The sequence below is a fragment of the Meriones unguiculatus genome, chromosome 9, assembly GCF_030254825.1.
Source record: "Meriones unguiculatus strain TT.TT164.6M chromosome 9, Bangor_MerUng_6.1, whole genome shotgun sequence".
Taxonomy (NCBI): Eukaryota; Metazoa; Chordata; class Mammalia; order Rodentia; family Muridae; genus Meriones; species Meriones unguiculatus.
In genome coordinates this window covers 38,924,886-38,944,083 of record NC_083357.1, presented here as the reverse complement: position 1 = coordinate 38,944,083, position 19,198 = coordinate 38,924,886, and the positions used below count along the sequence as shown (strand labels likewise).

The window sequence follows — 19,198 nt, the reverse complement described above, 5'->3', positions numbered from 1 at the left end:
TCCCAAATGAAGGGAGTTGACAAACATCTCTTCCTTAGGAAGTTATGCAAACTGACTTAAACTGTCTCCACGTCCATACGGAACACAGGCTTTCAACACACCATGAAGAATTTGAAGACGTATATACCTCATAGAAAATATAAAGCCTTAAATGTCACTCAAACTACAAAAGCAAAACAAAAACCATACGCGAATCAATAAATCCTTTTTGTTTGGTAAGGACAAAGTAAAACTAACTGTTCCAGGTGATTTTGAGAACTAGAATTATGAGAACAATGTAATGACTTTAGCATATTTCCTAGGCATACAAGAATATGCCAATCTCTTGTATGAAATTACTTGCAACTCATCTCCAACCTCTGAAAAATAATGACTTACCTCTATATTATTGTTCATTAGCCCACAAGCATCAGCAAAGTCGGGATGTTTTGTGTTGATATAAGCTAGCTCAATTGCCACTAAGTTATGTACCTAAAAAAAACAAAATAAGGCTAATATTAAAAAAATTACCAGGAAAACCTAACTTTGAGAAGTCTAAATATAAAAACATATAGAAATATTGCAAAAGTTTAAGAAACATTTTCAAATACTTCATGACTGTACCTCAAATAATATTCTATTACCAATGACAATTAGCTCTAAATTATTTACCTTTCAAATTTAAAATTGCACTTCTAAGGAAACATGATATTAAGGAAGCTTTCCTATTACTGCAGAAAGTTATCTACCTGATGTAATTTTAAGTTCAATAAACAACTTTGTTATTCAAATTTGAGACCATGCATTACAGTGTCAAAGTTTATGTTCAGTTTTAGCAAGAATAGTTCATCAGTAGAGATAAGTTAAAGATGCTAATTTTCTTCTGATAGTAAACATATTTAAGCCTAAGTTAGTAATAACTTAGCCTTAACCATGAAGCACATAGTTGAAATCAACAGGGCTAAAATTCCAATGAGACAGCAATCAAAAGGAAAAGTGAAAATTTATGTTTTTAGTCTTCTACAGAATTCCTAAGGCTTACAGAGATTAAGCATCAATCTTTATCTTTTAAAAAATAATACATATTAGTTATTCATAACTGGCTTTACTTGTGATGTTTTCATCATGTTTATAATGTACTTTAATCATACTCACCACTACCGGAAGTCCCCCTCCCCTTCCTGCTGATCCCTTTCTTCTTCACAACTAGCAGCCCCTCTTCTTTCAATTGTCTTTAATGACCCACTGAGTTTCATTAGGGTTGCTTACAGAAATATTGAAGAGGGTAAGGGATTGTTTACAGGACCATGGCCACCTTTAAAGTGTTTTTTTTTTTTTGTTTGTTTGGTTTTTTTTGTTTTTATCTTCTAGCCTTTAAATGTTTCTGGTCACAGCTTTTCTCCAAAACTGACTCCCCCACTGCCAATTCTGAATAAAAGAAAAGTTATCAAAACATTACTTATCAAGTACCAAATGAACTATTACACAATGTGAGCTACTTGTTAACCCAATAGTTGTTTGTTGGCCAAGGTTATAGTGCTTCTAGTTAAATCACAGGATATAGATAGAAATATGCTGAGGACCGTGGGCTGGAGAGATGGCTCAGAGATTAAGAGCACTGGCCATTCTTCCAAAGGTCCTGAGTTCAATTCCCAGCAACCACATGGTGGCTCACAACCATCTGTAATGGGATTTGGTTCTGGCAAAATATGTGTAAAAAAAGAATAAAACTTTTTAAAAATATATGCTGAGGAAAAAAAAAAAACAACAGAAGATTTCTTCTGCAGATAGCACAAAAGAAACCAAGACTTTTATGACTGCCCAGTACTACCTCAAGTTCCAGAATACCACTTAATGGTGCAGAGCTGGTGACATGAAGTTCCCATGATTCTATAGTGTTAGATCAGGCTTGGGCCTCTGACTCTAACAGTAATTCCTGCTAAGCAAGCAGCCACTCAACCAAGAGTTCCAAGGACACTACAAGTGATGCTCAAATGTAGTTTTAGTGGTCAAAAGAAAAACAAAAAGCTCCTAACCAATTAGGGCCATAAGTGTAATTTCAAATGCTTCAGCTCACATTTCTGTCAATTTTAGCATTTTTTTATGGGGATAGGGGTGGACAGCTACACTTACAGTAACAATTATTAGGACATAGAACAAGCAAAATGTGGAAGAGGCCAAATTACCCTGATGTGCTTCAGACTAAATGTAAACTTGCTGTAAAGGTCTGGTTTACTGAGTCCAGAGATAGAACTAATTTCCCAGAAAAATCAATGGCAGCACAGATGAGAATCAGCTACTCAAGAACTTCAACAATATTCCATCCTCATAAAAATTTGGAATTTCAGGAAAGCAATGATTAAAATGTCAGAAAATACTGTATACTAGAATTACTAAAAACTTTCTTTGGGAGTAAGATTTAAATACCTATGACTTGCAAAGTATACTGGGAAACATGCCTGAAACAATCCTAATGTTATACTGAAAAACAACAAAGTTTTAAGCCTTTCAAACCTGACAGTGGCTTACCATTTCATTAGTAACGGGCAACCGTTTCCGAAGAAGGCAAGTCACTACTTCAACTATTGCATCATGAAGTTTAGGGAACCGTAACAACTCCTGTATGCAATAAAGAAGTAAAAATGTCAGACTGTTTAATTGAGAATTAAATAATCACTGAAGTACTGAGTTAGACTGGGAACTTACATTTAAGAATGCCATTTGAAATCACTCTTAGGTCAGGAAATGAGTGCTCTGACTTTTAGCTCACACCGCCCACTCTGAGAAAGGACCTGATAAGCCTGTTCCGTCACATGTGTACCTGTGTGCTGTAATTGCTACAGTGCTGGATGATCCTCTGCATCTCCTCATGAACAAGCTCTACACACCGGAGGCTGGGTTCTTCCAGACGCTTGATCTGCCGTTTGACCAGTAACTCAAATGAAACTTCAGGCACAAATAAAGCAGGACGAGGGCCCTGAAACAACAAAACTTGGCTCTCTTATTATAGCTATGTACAAGTTTAGGTCTTCCAAAAGATTTAAAAAATAATCTTATTCTTGTTCATTTTCATGAAAAATGTTTCAAATATGAAAACAAAATAAACTGCGCATCAACTTAAAACATGCTCAAACAAAGCTTTAACCTTTTTCTTGTTAAGCATACTCACAGTAGCATTTCTAATGGCAGTCAAAATGTCAATAGTGTTAAGGCCACCTAGTGGGTCAACAGATTCTAAAGTTCGCCCAAAAGTCTCATGGAAAATATAACAAATTCTAGCACCACCGCATCTGAAAAGCAATGAATTATATTATTATGCATTGCTATAAAGAAAACAAGCTAAAAGTTACACATTTCTTTAAGCTTTAAGGCCATTTCATTTTCTGAGAAAGCCTTTTCATTAACCAATGGCTGTACTATTCTACACTCCTACCAACAATGAATAAAGGTTTCTCTCTTAATATATATACTCTTAAGTCTATTCTAATTCTATTAATTTTCTTTCAAATTTTGTGATTTTTTTTTCTCTAAAGCTGAACAGTATTCCATTTATGGATATACCAAGTTTTCATTATACATTTATTTGTTGATGGATAAGTAGGTTAATTCCAACTCTTTACTATAGTGAATAAAGCAACAATAAATATGAGGAGCAATTATCTTTATGGTAGGTCATGGATTTCATATATTTGAGTATATACCTCAAAGTGAAGTAGCTGTGTCAAACAGTAGTACTATTTGTACCTTTTTAAAAAAAATTTCAAACACAGCTAGGCGCCATGGTGTACGCCTGTAATTCCAGCACTCAGGGAGGCAGAGGTAGGTGGGTCTCTGTGAGTTCAAGGCCAACATGGTCTCCAAAGTCCAGGACAGCCAAGGCTACACAGAAAAAAAACCTGTTGCAAACAAAACCAAACCAAACCACACACACACATGCACATACACAGAATCATTTTCATAATGGATGTACTAATTTGCACCCAAGTGATAAAAATTTCTCTCTCTCTAACATTTTAGCAAATTTGTTGATTAACACCACTGACTGGGCTGAGGTAGAATCTCAAAGTACTAAACAATTTTTAAAATAATTATTGGCCATCAATGCGGTTTTGTTAAAACTATTCCATTTATTTGCCTGGTTGTTGATTAGAATTTTTATTTCCTTGGGTATTAATTTTTGCAATTAGTTGTAAATCCAGAATTTACATTAGCCTCTGTCTGAAGTGAAGTTTTACTCCCATTCTATGGGTTGTTACTCTGCTAATAGTCTCTTTTGCTACACAAAAATTTTTATTTTTCTGTCCCCATATGTTGATACTTGGGACAAGTTCCTGCGTTTTAGTGTTCTATTCAAGTTCTTGCCTACCCCAATGTCTTGAAGGATACTCCGTATGTTTTCCTCTACAAGTTTCAATGGTCTCTGATCCATTCTGAATTTATTCTTATACAAGGTTAAATAATCCAAAGTCATTCTGCATGTGAACATCCAGTTTTGCCAGCACTGCTTTTTGAACAGGCTTTCTTTTTTTTTTTTTTTCCAAATGAGTATTTTGCCATTGTCAAAAACAGGCATAGCTTTCTCTTTTCTTGGTCCACTATTTTTATTCCATCTATCTGTTTTTTTGTTGGTTTGTTTGTTTTGAAATGCCAGTATCAGACTGTCTTTATCACTGTAGTACTACTGAATATTCTGAGGTTGGTATGTGGGCTTTTGTGGTCCCATACAAATTCTTGTACTTTCTAAACCCATGAAATATGACATCGCAAATTTGACAAATATTCCATTAAATCCGTAAATTAATTTTGGTTTCACTGCCATTCTCAAAATATTGATTTCCTCAATCCAGGAGGATAGACGTTCTTGTCATCATCTAGTATCTTCTGTGATTTCCGCTTCTAGGGGCTTGAAGTTCTCTTTTCCTGATTATTTATTTTGTAGTTATTTGAATGGGATATTTTACCCAATTTCCTTCTCTTAGAGTATGCTGTTGATATATACATAAAGGATTTTTGATACTGATTTTATATTTTATTTTATATTGTGATTTTATGTTATGTTTAATGGGTTAAGAGTTTTCTAATAAGAGATAATGAGGTTTTTTTAAATAACAGAATCATCATCTACTAAGACAGATATTTTGACTTCTTCCTTACCTATCCCTCCCTCTTTTATGTCTTTCACTTGTCTTCAACTCAAAATATTTTTGAGCCAGTTTCTCTATTAAAATTAATTTCAGGATTATGAATATTATGGTTTCACATGATTTAGTATATAATTATGTGAAATAAGGGTTGACGCAACTAAAAATTATAAAATAGTGTTTCCCTGCCCTAGTTTTCTTCAGGTAGCTTATTAACATCTCCATGAAATAGTACCTTATTTGTTTCTAAGTCAGCCAATTTTTTTTTCCTAAAAGGATAGATAATAAATATTAGGCTTTTTATTATTTGTTGCAATTACCCAAACCTGTTAATAAGTACAAAAACAATCTATAAAAAAACGACTTGAGTTATCTATGCTGGAGTAAAACATATAGCCTGACATTTAAATCAAGTGTTGTTTGTTTGTTTGTTTTTAAAATGACTATATGGATAGAGTGGAAAGAGAAAAAAGGAGGGGGGAGAAAATGTTTAGTTAGGTACTTTCATTTACTGCTGGCAGTCAGTTGTTTGTGATCAAAGATTCTGAAGAAATGATGCAAAGATAGTACATATAGCACCTGATAAAATTCAGGCATTAGTCTATCTTACAGCAGATGTGTAGAGAAATGTGTAGGTCAAAGTAAACAGAAGGAATAATCTCACATTGGTGAAATTAATGGTAATTCTGTTTTTCTGTTTTATTTTTATTTACCTGTACAAGTTACAAGTTTCACTACCACTTACACTATGTGTGCTGGCCATGCCTAGACCATCATGTAAAGCTCTTCCATATTGGTTTAACATGCTAAATGTAGACCACTAACTTGATTTCTAAAACTAAAGTGACTTCTTTTCTAGAGTGTGGAGAGCTACCTGTTTGTCGGGCTGCTTTGTTATTGAGCTCTCAGCAAAAAACCATGTTTTCACCTTGGCCTTCACCTGGAGTCAGGAATAAGCAAAATATTTTGCCAAGTTCACTTCCTTTTGTTTGTGTGAGGATCACACAGACAGATGGTCGAGGTAAACAAGTTTGACTTCTTCATGAACTCCTTCATTGTTCTAAGGCTCTGATTATGTAATAAACTGGGCTGACAGCTTCTACTGGCAGACCTCTCAAACAGACCGGATGTATAGTGTGTTGGTTTTTAAATTTTCTTTCAATTCTCACTACTCACTCAAGAACTGTTCAACTCTGCTGGTGGGCTCCAGCAGTTTGGTGTCTGAACAGGGATATTGAGATACAGTGAAACAATGAAGGACATTGGATCATAAAGTAAAGAGAAAAGAGTGCAATGAGTAAAATTTGAGAGTAAAAATGGGACAAGGCAGCTTCATGGTTTTTGTAGGGAATTTAATTAAAGATAATCTGAATATGTGGTGTGGAACTGAAAAAGTGAAACGTTCAGGGTTAGAGAGAAAGAGGTTGGAAAGATGGGAGGCTTTAGGACAAAATGAGATTAAACCATCAGCTCTTCCAGAGAGTTTTATGTCCTTACTGATGATAATAATTCCTTGTTAGAAGAAGACTGTGAGGATGACTTAGATCCTGATAAGGTTGCAGAGTTGGAGGAAAAAGCAGCTACATGTATTCTGAGAGATACCCTCCGATTCAGGCTATGAGTGTTAAAAACTTAAGCCTTTTACTCAAGCCCTGTTAAGAGTCCTTGTCTACCGAGGTCCTCTGCTCAGGGGACTGGAAGCAGTTAGCAAAAGTATGTTTATCAGGAGGAGATCATTTATTATGGAAGTCAGAAATTACAAAGCACTGGCAAGTTACAGCTGAACTCAATCGAGCTCAAGGAGTACCTATAACTTTGTGCTTGCTGGGAAGGGAAACAGGAAAACAATTGAATTTTGATGTGACCATTTATGCTCAAGTAAATGCTGCTGCCCAAAAGGCCTGGAATAAACTTTTGCAAACAAGTAGACAGATGAAGAATTTATTAAAAATCTATCAGAGACCTGGAGAATTATTTCAAGATTCTGTAGCAAGATTAATGCAAGCAGCAAGCAGGTTTTTGGGTGATATAGATTCTGAATTATTATCAGCAAAACAATTGGCCTATGAAATGCTTAACAGTGCCTGCTAAACAGCTCTGAGACCCTTTAGGAAAAAAGGAAATATTTCTAACTATATTAGGTTATGTTCTGACATCAGACCACATTATACTCAAGGAATGGCTATGGCTGCTGCCCTACAAAAGAAGACTATTAACAAGGTATTATTTCAACAACAAAAAGGCCCAAAGAATGGAATATCTGGTAGTTGTTATGGGCAAATGGGACATCAAAGAAAAAATTGTCCTCATTTTGATAAGAAGGGAGTCAAAAGGTCTGTGTCCAAGATATAAAAGAGGAAAGCATTGGGCTAATGAATATAAGTCTAAAAGAGATGCTGCAGGAAACCCTTTATTTCAAGGAAACTGGAAAAAGGGCCATTATTACCTCAAAGTATGGCAAACAGTTCAACCTTATGTCAAAAATTTATGGCTCAAACTGTTAAAACTAGAAAAGCATATTTTTCATTATATTATTCATTATTCATTACATGGATGATATTTTACTGGCTCATAAGAATGAAAAGATTTTATTAAGTGCTTTTGAACACTTACAACAAACTTTGAAGGATTCAAGGTTTAATAGTTACACCAGAAAAGGTGCAAACAGAGTCACCTTATTTGCATTTGGGACATAAATTATACCCTCAGACTATTATGCCTCAAAAAACTCAATTGAGGCAAAACCTAAAAACTTTAAATGATTTTCAAAAGGTGATATTAATTGGCTTAGATCCCATTTGAAGTTAACTACTAGGAAACCGAAAACTAAAACCACTTTTTGACATTTTAAAAGGAGAGGCTAAACCTTTGTCAAAAAGGGAACTTACCAAAGAAGCTCATGATGCTTTGCAAAAGATAAAATTAGCTATTAAAAAAACAATATGTTCAATATATACATTATTCAAAAAATGGGATATATATATTTTGGCTACTGTTCAGACTCCAACTACTATATTATGGCAAAAAGGACCATTATTATGGTTACACTTGCCTATGTCTCCTATACAAGTTCTAACACCATATTATGAAACACTGGCTAGTTTAATTCAAATGGCGAGCATAAAATCTTGCAAATATTTTGGTAAAGAGCTTTCCTTAATTGGAGTTCCTTTTACCAAACAACAAATAGACTGGTTATTTCAAAACACAAATTATTGGGCCATAACTTTGCTCTTTATTTAGGCCATATTGACAATCATTATCCAAAAGTTAAATTACTTCAATTTGTCAATCAACATGCTTTTGAATTTCCTAAAATAATTAAACAAGAACCATTACCTCAAGTTCCAACAATATTCACTGATGGATCTTCAAATAAAAAAACTGTATATATACAGCAGGGACAAACTTTTGTTTTACAAACATTTACCAGCCTCAGCTCAAACTGTAGAATTAGGAACTATATTCACAGTCTTTAAAAATAAGGCTTCCACCTCTTTCAACTTGTACACTAATAGCCATCATATTGCTAAGGCTTCACAAATCCTAGAGACTATAACATATATTGATACAACTAATAAACAAATACAAGATCTATTTTAAAATATATAACAAAATATCCAGGGCCATACACAACCTTATTGTATAGGGTATATTAGAGTTCATTCAGCACTTCCTAGACCTCTAACTTTAGGCAGTGATTTAACAGATCAAGCCACACACGATCAAATTAATTCAACAAAAATTGGCTCAACAATCTCATGCCTTACATCATCTTATTATCAGAAAAACGGCTGGACAAATTATGTTTTTCTTGTCCTGAACATTATATATACCTCAATAAGATGTCAATCCTAGAGGACTAACTCCCAATCATTTATGACAAATGAACATAACTCAGATCCCAAAATTAAAAATAAAAACTAAAATATGTTTACATAACAATTGATACTTTTTCAAGACTTATCATAAAAACCCCCTTAACAGGAGAAACCACCAAACACATTCTAAGTCATTGCTTAAAATGTTTTGCTACAATGGTATTCCTTTCATTACAAAGACTGATAATGATACTACATACATGGATCAAGCTTTTCAACAATTTTATAAACAAATGAATATAAGTCATAAAACAGATATTCCATATAATCAAGGTCAAAAAATTATAGAGCATGCCCATGGATCTCTTTAAGAACAATTACAAAAAATAAAAAAGGACAAGTTATATCCCTAAACACCACAGAATTATATTAATGATGCTCTCTTTATTTTAAAGTTTTTGAATGTGGATCTACAAGGCCATTCTACGCCTGATCGATAATTATTCCCAAGTGAAATGGAAACACCTAATTACTAGAATATGGCAGGGCCCTGACCCTGTATTAATATGGGGAAGAGGGGATGTTTGGGTTTTTCCGCAGGATGCTGAAGGAGCCAGGTAGATCCCGGAAAGGTTGGTACGATTTGAAGGAGGTGTTCCCCAGAAGGAGGATGTTCCTGCTGCTGACCATGGTGAATTCTGTCCTGATGGTGAATGGAGAGCTATATTGGGCTTATGCTCCTGACCCACTTTTGTTACATTCTGCTCCTGAGAGAAGATGTGCAGAGAAACCTCTTAAGATACAATGTGACTGTACTTAATTGATGTGGTAATCAGGACAATTCTCAACAAAATCAGGAAGAATGAAAAAGAAGACTGTCTATGGGACTTTGGTGATCTGATTCTGGTTTTCAGCAGACCTACATTTGGAAGTTTGCCACAGAAACTCTTGGAGGCCCTGTAACTGCCTATGTATATTCTCCTTATGCTTTGTAGTTTGGAAATGTTAACATTTTTATACAAGATTCAAACTTTAATGTTTCTTGCCATCAATGTAAACTAACAACTGTATATTCTAAGCTTTCAAATGGGCAACAGTTTTTGTTGTTCAACAGCCTTTCATTGTGGTTCCTGTGAATGTTTCTCAGGCTTGGTATTTTGATAAGGGGTCATCTTTTAAGTCACTTTTATGGAATGTTATAGGACTTGGCTTATTACTCTTACTAGAAGTATGTCTCCTACCAGTGATAATTAAAACCTTCATCAAGGCCTTTTAGAATGTTAAAGCTGATCTGCGTAAGATTAAACTCCAGTGTCTACCGTAGTGGAAGTTTACAGCCAAAGATAGCTGAAGAATATTCAACCTAAGACAGGGCATGAATGATGGGTTTCATGTACCAATGATGGGTAAGAATAAATCTTTCAAGAGAGACAACCTAAAACAGGCACAATCTTCTGTTCCATAGCTCTTAAGTTATGGTCAATTTTTAAAATACAAAAAAGGGAGACCTGTGGAGAGCCACTTGTTTGTCAGGCTGCTTTATTATTGAGCTCTCAGCAAAACAAAACAAAACAAACATGTTTTCACCCTGGCCTTCACCTGTCGTCAGGGATAAGCAAGATGTTTTGTCAAGTTCACTTCCTTTGGTTTGAGACAGCAGGCAGGATGTTTTGCAAAGTTCCTTTTGTTTATGTGAGGATCATACAGATGGTCGAGGTAAACAAGTTTGACTTCTCCATGAACCTCTTCATTGTACTGAGTTGCTTTGCTCTGACTATGAAAAGGGATTATGTATTAAACCGGGCTGACAGTTTCCACTGGCAGCCCTCTCAAACAGATCCCATGTGTAGTATGTTGGTTTTAGTTTTCTTTATCCTCACTTCCCACTCAAGAACGGTCTGAGTCTGACAGCGGCTTCCTTGCTTTCCCCTCTGACTTAGGTTTCTTTTGCTATGATAAACACCATGACCAAAAACAACTTGGAGAGGAAAGGGTTCACTCTGTCTCACAGCATACAGTCCAATATGAAGGTAAGTCAGGGCAGGAACTCAGGCAAGAATCTGGAGGTGAGAAGTCATGGCGGAGTTCTGCTCACTAGCTTGCTTAGCCTGTGTTCTTATGTAACTCAGGATCACCATCCAAAATGGGCTAGGCCTTCCCACATTAATCAGTCAAGAAAATGTCTGACAAACTCACCTATAGGCCAACCATATTTATACATCTTCCCAGATGAAGAGTTCCTCTTCTCAAATGACTCTAGCTCCTGTCAGATAGCTATAAAACTAACCAACATGCCTGCCTTACCAATCCCAGTTATGGCCAGTCAAGAAAGATGCGTATCAATCCCAGGACTGCTCTTCAAACTGAAAACTCCCACTGGTTATACTTAACAATGGACAAAAGAGGAAAAAAATCATCCTTCCCACCCTCCTTCCTCTAAAACCTTTAAGAATAACCCCCATTCTGCCATGTGGACCTGATCTCTCCTCAGAGCCCCTGTTCCCCATGCAGCTGTCTGCCCTATCTTCTATGATATTAAAATTTAAAATCTATTCTAGTAAAACTCACAAATAAGATAATCTGCCCACTTGGCCTCAAACCCAGAACGTTATATAAGTGTACTAAAGAAACAACTGGGCTGGGTATGTAGCTCAGTGACAGAGTACTTGCTTAAACAACACTGACCCAAATTTATTTTAAGTACAGTTATTCTTGTGGTACTTTGAATGAAAAAGTTCAGATGAGAAGGTTCAAATGTTTCAATCCTCCATCTATAGTTGTGGCATTGTTTGGGAAAGTTAGGTTTGGTCTTGCTCAGAAGTATGTCACTGGGTACAGGCTTTGAGGTTTCCAAGCTACACTCCATTCCTAGTTCACTCCCAGCTTGCTGCTCCAGTCTCCTGATTGCTGCCATGTTTCCCCCACTGTGATGGTGCTAAGTTTCTTAGTCTCTCTGGAACCATAAGGCCAAATAAAACTACTTCCTAATATAAATTGCCTTGGTCAGAGTGTTTTATCATAGCAACAGAAAACCCACTAATACAATTTTAAAAGTTAAAGGCTGGTGGGATGGCTCAGTAAGTATTGCATAGTAACAAGATGCTATCTTGCACTTTGCCCTGATAGACTTGGAAACTAGAGCAGAACAATTATCAGTGGCAGTCTGGTGTATGACAATCAGTGGAACTACTCACACTATACAGCAGTGGTTCTCAACCCTTTAATACAGTTCTTCATATTGTGGTGTGCCCCCAACCATAAAATTATTTTTGTTGCTACTTCATAACTATACTGTTCCTACTACATGAATTAAATTATATGTGTTTTCTGATGGTCTTAGGCAACCCCTGTGAAAGGGTTGTCAACCTCCAAAGGGGTCATAACCTATAGGTTGAGAAATGCTGCTACAGAGAATCAGAAGATTCTCACCAAGTATTCCAGCAGTTATTCCCTCCCTCAGCTGCAAGTCATCTTGGGAGATGAGACTAGAAAAGGAAGTGAAAAGTTAAGATTGAAAGTGGGACATATAATGCAGAATCCATGAGGCTTCCATCCAACATGGGGTGGGACATGGCATCAATGTAGCTATTATGAGATTACCACACTTCTGTAACAAACTCTTTACATGTGCTCTGTAAACAAGTACAATATACTCAGTAGTCTCATCAGTTGGACTTTGGTGAAGTCAGCCACTTCATATCTGATATCTGGGGTGATTAGATGTTCATTTGTGCTTCCCCAGGAAAAGAAACAGTGAGTAGTAGTGCTTGAACATACACCTGACAACCCAAGCTCAATCTCTCAATCTCACAAGGTGGCAGGAGAGAACCAACTTCTGATAGTTGTCTTTTAACCTCCACAGGTCTACTGAAAGAGACAGAGACAGACACAGACAGACAGACAAAGACAGAGACAGACAGAGGGAGGAAGGAAGGGAGAGCAAGGGAGAGACCAAGCATTTCATTTTAAACATTGGGGGGGAAAAAAAGAACTATTTCAAAGCCTGCCATTATGGCATTTCCTTACAATTCTAGCTATGTAGGAAGCTGAGATAGGAGGATCATGAGTTTGAGGAGAGCCTGAGCAACACAGGATTTTAAAAGTTTTTTTTTAAGTTGTTTCACCATGTTTTTATACAGTTTATAAATATTTGATGCAATAATATTCCTCTTCCTGTCATTTTGACAAATTTATATTCCTGTTTTATGGATAATAAATCAGTCAGATGATCTAAGTCACTTCAAAGCTAAAGTAACCTTGCAATCCAAGCAAACAAATCTTTGCAAAAACTTCTTACTTACAGCTCAGAAGTTTCGATGTACTTTGCCGTTCCTTCAATGGTGTTACAATACTCTGTGGCAAATTTGGTAATAAGCTGGAGTAAAGTTGCACTTTTATCATCCACAGGTTCACCATAGCTATTTAGAAGGGATTGATACTGAGCAGCTAAAACATTTATCCTAGTTTTTAGTTCTGGTAAACAATCTCTGATGTGATGCATAAGTAACCTAAAGATTAGAAAAGCAGAGTTGTAGCATAAAATTAGGTACCAGATACTTCAAGCAAGTCAATTAAAAATGTGTAAGAAGAGAAAACATCCTAGTACTCAGAGTCTAAAAGTGTCTGAGAACTGATGACTATTCACCAGAAAAACTACTAAAGACCCAAGGATTTGGGATGATCAGTCCCAATTGAGTTGATCACTAATGGCTAGTGAGGTAATCGATCATATCTATATGATGAAGCTGTCATGAAAACTCAAGCAGAGTTCATGAAACTAAAAGGTTCTGCAGAATAGCATGCCCAGAGAGGGTATAAAGCCTGGTTCACTTTTCAATATTCCATATTTCTCACCTTATCTATCTCTAACTGGTTTATCTATGTCCTTTAGAATAATCTTTTTTTTTTGTGCATGAGTAAACAATTTATGACCCCTGAGACCTAGCACCTATCCCACTAAGGAATAGTTACTAAGAAGCACATCCATATAACCTTTGCTGGCAATTGACACCTGAAGTAGAAGGGAAATCTATAAAACTCTGAGGAGTTAACCTACAGGATGTGATGCTGTCTCTATGTAAATATTGTCAGAAGTCAGAAGGCATCTAGTTACAATCTACTGAAGAATTACTTGTACAGTACACGGTGAAAACCCTATATAACTCTGCTGTCAGATATACTTTCTGTTCATTTCAGTAACTGTAAGAATAAGAAAATTTTTAGCACCCCCCCATATCATAAGAACAGGAAATAAAGCAATCTTAATCCTTAGCCTAAAGAAAATTATATAAAAGTAACTGGTTTTCACCAATACTTTTGACATATGCCTTTAGCCCACCAACTGTAGTGATTGCTAGAAAACCATAAATAAAACTAAAATAATACACATTATTTTTATCTCATTATAATCTAAAGTAAGGCACTCAGTTCAATTCTACCTGTAATTTTGTTTTAATGGTCTAACTTTTACAAGAGGTATTCAGCATAGTATTATAAGTAAATCCTTCTTATTAAGATCTAAGTTCATCTGCCTTCAATTTATAGGATAAAAGAAAATGGTTTTCAATCTAGTCACTTATATGAAACTCATGTTATTTCTATTATGAATAAATGTAAAAGGAATTAAGTATCATGTAATAGTCACATGTAATGTCTGAGGCATATCGTGATAACTGAAAATTTTACTTAAATTCATGTAATCTACAGTGTTTGGAAATCATCTGATATCTCAGTAAAGTTCAAAACACAATTAATTGTTAACATTTTCTTACCTGACCAGTCAGGGTACTATAGTTGCAACTGCCCTCCTAACACCAGTCCCCAAAGCTTCCTGCACCTATACTGACCGCTGTCAGCTTGCTACTGTTCTCATGGGTCATATCAAGCGGATGAGTATTCTGATGTTGATTAAGTGATACTTCAACAAGCCAGACATAGATGGCTATGAATTGCCTAAAGAGATGAACATACTCCTTGGCTATGATTTGATTCCAAGCACCAAATCACTGATGCTGCTTTATGAGCATGTGGAAGTTATATAACTCTGCTGGTGCTGTTTATATTCTGAAGGCTATCAAGGACAAAGAAAGACACCATAAGCAAATTTACCCCTATCCAGGAACTTAGATCAACTTTAAATGAACTTAGAATCTGCACTCCACAGGACCTGGATGGACCTCAATGAAGCGTAAACTCCTTTTGATGAGCTTGCCAAAGATTTGCTGCTACAGCTACTTGATTGTAAACACTAATGAAATGTTGTATTTCAACAAATTTTCTTTCAGTATTAAACCATATAACAGTAATTTGGGAAATGAGTTTCAACTAAAAAAATAAAAACATTTCCTAATTAAGAAAATTATTTGAATATTCATTCTAGACTACCTGATTTAATACCAAGCATCCGAATAAAAACAGAGACATTTGCTTTACAAGGACCCAGAAGTACAGTTGTAAGGAACAGTGAACATATGAAACTAAACAGAAATATTCTAAGACAACTGTTGGCAAAACAAAAACATCTCAACTTCAAAAGATAAAAATGTTACCTATTCAGGGTCCTGGCAAGATACTTTGTTCCATTTCTGTTGGCCAGAGATGGGTATTTCTTTTGAAGAAAAGCATATTCATCACGGATTGAATCAGTTACACTCTTCTTATTGTTAATATCTAGCTGGCTCCTATGGTTGAAAAATAAAAACTTGTTTAATTAAAACCAATACCATACTTTCACTGCTCTGGCTGCCTGTTTGCACTAGATAATGTTTCCTGGCTTCTAATTGTTTACTTAGTCCTTGAGTGCTTTACAACAAGCATTATCTTTACATTCATAACGCACAGATGTCTCAGTCAATGGATTCATCCAAGGAAGGCAAAAACAGCCAAGATTTGAACTGTATGACTTAACTTAGGCTGAATAGTATCAGCTTTATTGTTACTGTTAACCCACCCAAAAGCAGTATCCTTAAGTAAGTTGTAGACTGATATAAAAATGCAAGTATATCTTAATCATCTATATTTTATCCTTGGGCAGGTGACTAATTTCTACCAAGAATAAAAAATGTTAACTTGAAGTGTAATTATCTACAAATACAGAATGCAGAGGCATATATAGCACATGCTTGCCTGAAAAGAAAATAGCGGAAAGTTTTCTTTAAATGGGAAAAGGAATGTATGGAGGAATATACACAGACAATTGAAATGAACCTTAGATATCACTTAATAAAATATTTATTTTTTTAAATGACCTGAGGGCCAAAGACGTCACAAGTGATTAAAAGTCTACTATATCCGGACTATATAAAAACTAGAATTAGAATTTGGTCTTTTGACAAATGTTTTCCTTACCATACAGAAGCTCTGACCTAGAGAAAAATGTCACCTGAGCACAGCACTGCCTCACACTAGCCCAACTACTCTGTAAGAATTCCATGTATACCATTGCAAAGTGCTCACTATAAAATGTCTAAAACACAGACAATGCAACAGTAGTTTTTTTTTTTCCTATAGAATTTTAATAACAGCAATTTTCAGAATACATCTTTAAAGTTTCCAAGTGACATCCTGGCAATTGCACAGCATTACTAATAATATGTGGTTAAAAGTCAATAAATTTCACCACCTTTAAATTGTCCTGATTGGGTAAAAATTAGATACTTTTTTTTTCTTTACCCAATGCCCTTCTCATATATACCTTAAGTAGCAGGCAAGAATTTGTGAAGGTTAATTATGAAATCATCTTCTATTGTGTTCACCTTAAAAATAGTTTCCATTAGAAGAAGAAAAAAATTTTAAGAGGGCCACCGAAGTGACTCTATGAGTAAAAGCACTTGCTGCCAAGTCTGACAGCCAAGTTTAAACCCCCAAAACACAAATGGGAGGAGAGAACTGGTTCCTGCCAAATTGCCCTCTGACCTTCACATAAATGTTAAAAAAAACATTTTTTTTTTAAATCTTAAAAAAACAAAACCACTACCACCAACAAGTGGTTGTGAGTCAATGTGGATGCTGGGAAACAAACTTTGGTCCTCGGTAAGAGAAACAAATGTTCTTAACCCCTGAGCCAACTCTCTAGCCCCTTCATTTCATTTTAATTGCTAACCTGTTTACTACTCCAATTATTCCAAGCTTGACTGGAATAACCCTTCCCATCAATACATCCATGGCATCAGTACCCGCATCCATGAGATCAAGTTTGGTGATTACAGCTAGAGTTCTGCGCCCTGGTAAATATAAAAAGGAGGGAGAAGACAGAACCATTTAAAAAAAGGCATTAAGTTTTTAGTAAAGGAAAATCTTCAACTATAATTCTACCTAACATTTTGCCTTTTTCATCATTTTGGTAATATTCTTCTATTCTTTGCTTCCAGACCTTTATCTAAAATAAATTTAAATATGGCATACAATTTTAAAACTTGTTTTCACGAGTAATTTTTAAAAATTATGCATATATAAGCATGTCTATGTATGTGCATGCAATGGGGGCCAGAAGAGGATGTGCTCTTAACCACTGAGTTAACTCTCCAGGGTCCAAAAGTAATTTCTTATTAGTTTGTAGGTCAAGATCTCTAAGCGTTTTAAATTTTAATTGTGATTTTTTAAAGATTTTTTTTTTATTTATGTGTGCATCTACATGTTTGTATCTACATGCACGTGTGCTGGTGCTATCTTTGGAGGGCCAAAAAGGGTGTAGCATCCCTTGGAGCTGGAGTTAATTACTATGTATAATTTTTTGACCCCCCTCCCCTCCACACCCAGTACCTAATCCTTTGGCAGTGCTTGGGAAGAAACCCAGGGCAAGCTAAGCAATCACTGATCTCTGTGAGTTCCTGGACAGCCTGGTCTACAGAGTGAGTTCCAGATCAGCCAAGGGAAACCCTGTCTCAAAAAATAAAAACAACAACAAAAAAGACATTACTTTTAAGTTGTACCTAATTGCTTTTGTTTATGTGCACATGTAGTTATGTGAAGTCTATACATGGGATGTCTTCCTCCATTGCCTTCCATCCTATTCTTTGAGGCAGGGTCTATTACTGAAGTTGGAACTCACCAATTGGCTAGCTGAACAGTAAGCTAGTAAGCCCCTCTACCCTTGCCCAGGTACTGGGGCTACTAAGGTGTTCCATTGTGTCTGCCTTCTAGGAATTTGAACCTAGGTCCTCATTCTTGGACTGCAAATACTTTTCCAACTGAACCATCTCTCCTGCTAAATTTTCTGTTTGTTTTTTGTTTTTAAAGAGACAGGGTGTCTCTGTGTAGCCTGGCTATCCTGGACTTGCTTTTTAGATCAGGCTGGCCTTGAACACACAGAGATCCACCTGCCTCTACCTCCTAAGTGCTAGGACTAAAGGCATGCACTACAACTGGCCTTCCATAATTCTAAATTTTTGATACTATATATTAATATTGGATGAAATTATCTCCCTGTAATATTTGACAATTTAGATTATTAAATCATCTACATAACAAGACCCAGGCCAGCCAGGGCTACATAGTAAGACACTGTCTCAAAAACTAAGATTACTAGATCAAATATATATCCATCTTATTGCTTGTTTTTTTTTTTATTATTTATGTCTTTATTGATTTATTTAGAGACAGGTTTTCATGTAGATCAGGCTATCTCCAAACTTACTGTAGCTGAAGATGTCCTTTTCCTGCTCTTAGCTCCCAAGTGCTAGGATTACAAGTGTGCACCACCATACCTGACTAATTATAGAAATTTTAACACTTGTAGCATTACCATCAAATTTTTATTTGAAATTATTTTTCAAAGCACACACTCAAAAAAAGCTGTAACACAGATGTAGGTCTTCAGGAATCTAGTTGAAAAAAAAAAAAAGGTTTCCATATGGGTCAATTATCTACTCCACAAAGCTAGCATTTCATACAGACTCAGAAGCTTCCAATAATCACTAAATCATAATCTGTGTAAAGAATGATTTATAAAAGAGATGCCTTCAAAGACTCCCCTTTATACTGAGTTTGTCTAGTGTTTTTTTGTTTTGTTTTGTTTTTTAATCTGCAGAAAGATTTTATAATTATTTCCTATATCATAATATAAATTTATTTATTCCTAAATATTGGCTATTCAAAAACTGAAATTTCATTTACACAATTAAGGAAATATTGTACCAAATAATTTGATGTTAAAGTTATTGTGTAGCTACTGCAAATATAAATCTTATGGGAAGTATTTTTGCCTATCCTTTTTAGCAGTCAAGTAATTTAGCAATCAAGTATCCTAAAATTATTAGA

General features: G+C 35.5%; 1 protein-coding gene across 8 annotated transcripts in view; it reads right to left on the bottom strand.

The window, feature by feature from the left end:
* The window catches only part of Dnm1l (dynamin 1 like), a 62,891-nt gene that overhangs the window by 8,304 nt on the left and 35,389 nt on the right, over positions 1-19,198 (bottom strand). For all 8 annotated transcript variants that reach the window (XM_021658730.2, XM_021658731.2, XM_021658735.2 and 5 more), the window contains 7 exons: positions 17,043-17,163; positions 15,490-15,621; positions 13,243-13,449; positions 3,149-3,269; positions 2,801-2,956; positions 2,509-2,598; positions 379-471 (listed from right to left, as the gene is read on the bottom strand). In XM_021658730.2, the coding sequence (XP_021514405.1) occupies positions 379-471; positions 2,509-2,598; positions 2,801-2,956; positions 3,149-3,269; positions 13,243-13,449; positions 15,490-15,621; positions 17,043-17,163 (920 nt within the window). The remainder of the gene's footprint in view (positions 1-378; positions 472-2,508; positions 2,599-2,800; positions 2,957-3,148; positions 3,270-13,242; positions 13,450-15,489; positions 15,622-17,042; positions 17,164-19,198) is intronic.